This window comes from Sturnira hondurensis, unplaced genomic scaffold, assembly GCF_014824575.4.
Source record: "Sturnira hondurensis isolate 20B ecotype Veracruz unplaced genomic scaffold, ASM1482457v3 Scaffold0008380, whole genome shotgun sequence".
Lineage (NCBI taxonomy): Eukaryota > Metazoa > Chordata > Mammalia > Chiroptera > Phyllostomidae > Sturnira > Sturnira hondurensis.
This window is the reverse complement of record NW_028081011.1, coordinates 1,056,842-1,062,190: the sequence shown is the minus strand read 5'-3', so window position 1 is coordinate 1,062,190 and position 5,349 is coordinate 1,056,842. Positions and strand designations below refer to the sequence as shown.

Genomic DNA, 5,349 nt, shown 5'->3' with positions numbered 1-5,349 from the left:
CTTATCTAAGTTCATGGGAAAGAAAAACAAATATAATATGAGATGCCTTTTAAAGGTCCCTCATGAGAATGGAGTCCTTCGAAGGGACGGATTAAGATCATTCTTCTGTGTGGGGAAACTGAGGCCTTGAGAGGACCAGGGCCTGGCCCGAGGTGGCCCGGCAGCCCCAATCCCTGCAGTGAAACTCAGGTAGGGTTCCTACCCCAAGTGAGTGACGATGGGTGACGGTTGTCTCTCCCTCGTCCTGCAGCTGGTCCAGAACCGGTTCGGCCTCTACTGTTTCCTGCTCTTGAAGATCATCCTCTTTAACCAGGAGCTGTTGAGGCTGGTCCGGGAGGCCCAGGGGTCCTGCAGCCAGCAGGCCCACCCATTGCCCAGGCTGGCCGTCTGCCCTGTAGACTGGGTTCTACGGGCTTGGCTGGCACTGATAGAGGTCCCTGTGTGGCTGGTGCTGAGGGTGGCCAGGCTAGTGTGGGCAAGCATGCTGGGCCGTGCCTGGGCCTTGGGCCTGGACCCGAAGCGGCTAGGTACCTGGGAGCAGCTGGGCCCGTCTGTGGCCTCCTGGGTGGAGCTTCTTCTGTCCTGTCTGCACAGCCTGATGCTGGCAGCCTTGCTGCTGCTGCTGCTGACCTGGAGGTTGTGCTGGAAGGCCCACCGCTGCAGCCTGGGCTGGCTGCCCAGCAAGGTGGGTGGGCAGGCAGGGTGCAGGCCAGGCTGCTTGAGGGCAGGCCTGGGGCACTGGGCCTGGCCAGGGCTGGGCTGGGGGGCTAGCAGCTGGACGGTGCAGCCAGGTGAGTTTGTGTGGCCACCTGCTCATCCTCCTGCCCCCTCTAGGCTCTGCTTCAGAAGCATGTGATGCTGGAGCCATTGGCACTGCTGAAGCATCTGTACTGGTGGGTGGAGAGCCTGATAGTGCCCACCTCTTGGCACTTGGCCTATCTCGTCACTTGGACCACCTGCCTTGCCTCCCACCTGCTGCAGGCTGCCTTTAAGCACACAGCCCAGCTGGCCCAGGCCCAGGCCCAGGCCCAGGCCCAGCAGGCTGAGCCCCAGGGGGCCTCAAGGCCTTTGTATGAGTCCTCACCCCTTGAGTCCCTGGCTACTAAGGCTGGGCCAATCCTGCCAGAGCATGGAAACCACGGAGAATAAACATGCCTCTATCTGTCTGTACTGGTCTGGTCTGGTGTGGTCCAGCCTAGGGTCTCACCCTCCAACCCTCTTTCCTACTGTGCTGGAGACGGAGGGGTGGGGGCCCGAGTATGCACGCATGCCCTGGGGCTTCCCCTGGGAAGGCAATCACGTTCACTGAGCATCTGATATAGGGCAGATAGCCATCTCAGACACGTCACACAGGTAATTTTGTTTAAGTCTCACAGCAACACAGGCATCAGGTTTGACTAGCTCAGTTTTCCAGGTAAGAAAATTGAGCCTCAGAAGACTGAATAATCCCAGGGTCCCAGAGCAAATCAGGGGAGAAACCAGCAGATTTTTTGTTTCTCCGAACCCCTAACTTTCTCTAGGTCTTTCCCTGGTTCTCGGGGTTGTTGGTGCCCAGTGCTACAGAGGAGATGGGTAGTTAGAGACTCTGGCCTTTGGGGGGTGCCAGGGTTTCATATTTCAGAGATGTAGAAAATTCCTTTGAGAAATAGTTACTCCAAGCCAGTTTGTAGCTAGCCCATCCGTTCATTCACACACTTCGCCACCAATTTTCCCACTCATCCCTTTGCCTACCCACCCATCCACCCACTGATCCATCCATCCATCCATCCATCCACCCACCCATCCATCTATCCTTCAGCCTATTTGCCTGTCTACGTACCCACAAACCCCTCCGCAGATCCATTTATTCATCCTCCCTTGCAAGAGGGGAACTTCTAGTACCTCAGCACTCACCCCTAGCTCTTGGTCCACTGGAGGATGGCTCAGGCTGCAGGGGTCAGATCTCTGAGACACGGCTTAGGGGAGGGATACTGTGAGGGGGAAGGGATGGTTTTCTGAGAGGGAGCAGTCAACTTTCACTCACTCCCAAGCCGGAGCGCGCTGTGGGTGTGGGGAGATGTTCCAAAGAGCTCTGCCCTGCTTTCCCCTTCTCCACTCTGGTTTGTAGGGAATTTAGGGCCGGATTCCCGCCCTGCATCCCGTATGGACCTGCAGATGGCCCAGGATGGGTGTGTGGTGCACCTCCAGGCCCTTCTTCCGAGTCTGAGGAGCAGGCCCAGCCTGGCCCTGGGGGAAGACTTGTGGAGGGCTCCCATCTGGTCAATGGGCAGAACACCTGTTACGGAGGGACCTGCAAAGCCCTGGTGAAGGGGTAGACACCTGCCGGCATTCCAGCACACACAGGGAAAGCTGAGAGCAGATGTGTGGGGCCTGTGGGGGTGAGAAGGAGCAGCATGTGGAGCTGGATAGACCTTGAACTGCCAAGGACCACACAAGGCTGGGGCCTGCAGGGTCTGAGGGATGGAAGAAGGGAAGGAAGGGGTGAGTGGAGGAGGGCCTCAAGGGGAGAGGGGGGTGATGGCAAATGGCTGTGCATGGGGAGAGAGGACAGGAGCCAGGATGAGGCCGGAGGCCAGGACCAGGGGAGGTGCTGGGTAGTGGGGCTATACTGGTATCTTTTCCTCCTACTAAATTTCTTAAAAACTACGCAAAAAAGCCCTTGCTGGTGTGGCTCAGTTGGGTGGGGTGTTGCTGGGGGTTTGATTCCCAGTCAGGGCACATGCCTAGATTGTAGATTCACTCCCCTGTCGGGGCACGTATGGGAGGCAACCAATCGGTGTTTCTGTCTCACATCAGTGTTTCGTTCTCCCTTCCTCTCTCTCTAAAATCTATAAGCATTTTAAAAAGTACCGCAAATACAGAGGTGTTAATGTAAAAATATTTCCTTCTTCCTGGTTCTGTAGCTAGCCTGTCTGTTCATTTGCACACAGAGAAACAGGGTCAGCTGGGTCCTGCCTCTCGTTCCAGCCACAATTCTTTGCATATATGCAAACCCACGCGGCCGCTCATATAATATACCTGTAGGTTGTGTGACGCAGATCCTATCCCACTACACGTATCTGTAGGCAAATTGCTGTTTTGCATTTGACAGTGTACCGCCTACCCATTTACAAGCCAGTCCACACAGACGTTTTGGCCTTTGTCATGGCCACACTGAGGCCTTGGATCGGCCTCCAGGTCTCTTTCCCATAGTGAAGCTCTGAAGCAGGGAAGGGGGTGGGCCTTAGAGGAACTGCCCGGTGGGGGCGGAGGACGGAGGGGCACAGGTTGGGAGGTGGCCCTCGTCCTGGGAGCTCTGCTCTGACCCTGCACATGCTAGGCTCCCACCCCTCGGGCCACATCTCTGGGGGCCTGAGGCTGAGACCTCCCTCGGCTGGAGCGAGCTCAGGCAGAAGGGAGTAGGCTGGGGTCAAAGACGTTACAGGCTCAGCCTTCCAGCGGGAGGAGGCTGAGCCTGGGCCCTGGACCTGGGGAGTGGGGTGAAGCCAGGACCCAGCTGGGGCTTAGGACCCTGTTGCCCTGAACGTGACCACCTGTCCACTCATCCCCTCAAAGAGTTGGCTCCCAAATTGTTGGCTGCCAGTGGCAATGAGACTGCAACCTGGAAAGGCCTGACCCCTGCCTTCCACGCTGGGCCTGAAGAGGACACTGTAGTGTGGCCATGTCTGGTCTTCCTAGAGAAGACTTCAAAGGCCTGAAGGCCTAGTAGAGCTGAGAGCAGATAGGGGGCCATTCCTCTGGGTTAGGGTGGCTGGGAAGGCTTCCTGCAGGAGGGGGCATTGAACTGGGCCCTCGAGAGAGGCATTCACTGCTGCCAGAGAGCGAGACCCTGGGTGCTGACCCTAGACCTGCCCCGTGCTGTGCGAGCTTTGTCAGGCCCTACTTCTCTGGCCTTGGCAGCTGTTGTGGATCTGAACCCAGGGTGGGCCCCAGGCTGGGTTCTGGGGCACAGGCTGGCCCCTGAGTCTGTCCCGGGAACCGTGCGGGCTGGGGAGCTGGGAAAGTGCTGGGCAGGAGAGGTCAGTGAGAGGACTTGGCCCCTCCCACCCTGAGCCAGAGGCAGGAGCCGAAGGCCTGGATTGGGGCACATGCTTGGGCTCTATGGCTCTGCCTTTCTCTCTTTGTGACCTTAGAGGAAGCTCTGTCCCCTCTGGCCCTCAGTATCCAATGTAGAGTGGCCAGGTAATCCCTGACGGGTCAGCATCGGAGAGAACTCAGTGCCCCGGATGTCCCAGGTGGAGGTAGTCGTGGCCGGAGAGGAGCAGATCTGTGGGTGCGGACCTACAGCATAGGACCCTTCTAGGAGCCGAGATCTGTTTTCCTGAATCACATGCCTCCGGTCTGTGAATGTCAGTTTCCCCAGGCCTCCCAGGGACCCTGTCACCCTGTGCCTGGGGCCTGGGAGGGAAGGGAAGAGAGTGGGAATCTATCCTTAGCTACCCACTCCACGCAGCAGGGAGATCAGAGGCCTTGGGATCAGAAAGCCTCAGGGTTTGAATCCTGCACCTGCAGCCTCCTTGCTGTGTGACCTCGGGCTCATTCCTTAACCCAGTGAGCCTCCGTTTCCCCACCTGTGAACAGGCACAATCATAGCATCTGCGGCCTCGGGGTCTGCTACCAGGTCCCGGCAGGGCTGTACCTGCTCCAGGCCTGGTGAGGGAGGTGCCAGGAAGCCCAGCTCCCTCTCCTGGGCCTGCCACCTCCCCAGTGGCTACGAAGACCCCATCCTGAGGTCAAGGGTGAAGGTGGTCAGTCTGTTTGTCTCAGGCCTTTGAGTGAGAAGGGGCCCTAGACTGCTGGGGGGTGGCGTGGGGGACCGAGCAGGGTGGGGGGAGCTGGCTGAAGGGCTGGCCAGCAGCTCCACGCAATCTGTCTGCTATGCAGTCCGGGGCCTGGCCTGTATTTATTTATGCTGAGCGTGTATTTATATCAGCCCCTTTCTCATTAATAGGGCAGGAAATGGCTGGAATTGTTACATACCTGGCGGCCCAGGGGTCCTGCTGGGCCAAGACACACAGGGCCCTGGCCACCCTTCGATGGCTCTTAGGGGCCCCCTCTTAGTCCCAGGCCTAAAACCCTGGCCTTTTACTGACCCCCACCTTTGCAGTGAGCCCCCCTCTACTTTTCTGAGCTCCTGTTCATGCCCTGAGACCACAGGCCTGAGAGAGAGGGGCTCCTTTTTTAGACTCCTCCCTTGCCTGTTAGCTTCTGAGCCCACCCGGAGCCCAGGAGAGACAGCAGTTAGCATGAAGGGTGGGGGCTGCTGGGGCAGCACCAGGGCAGCACGGCCCTGACTGGGGGCGGGGCCTCGGTGCCCTGGGTGGGAGGCGGGGCAGGAGTGAAAGGGAG

General features: G+C 58.4%; 1 protein-coding gene across 1 annotated transcript; it reads left to right on the top strand.

Moving 5' to 3' along the window:
* Positions 1–217: 217 nt before the first annotated feature.
* Positions 218–2,315, top strand: TMEM270 (transmembrane protein 270). Its single transcript, XM_037054716.1, has 3 exons — positions 218–685; positions 835–1,070; positions 2,108–2,315. The coding sequence occupies exons 1-3, from the start codon at positions 218–220 to the stop codon at positions 2,313–2,315; spliced, it is 912 nt and encodes a 303-aa protein (XP_036910611.1).
* The last annotated feature ends 3,034 nt before the right edge of the window (positions 2,316–5,349 follow it).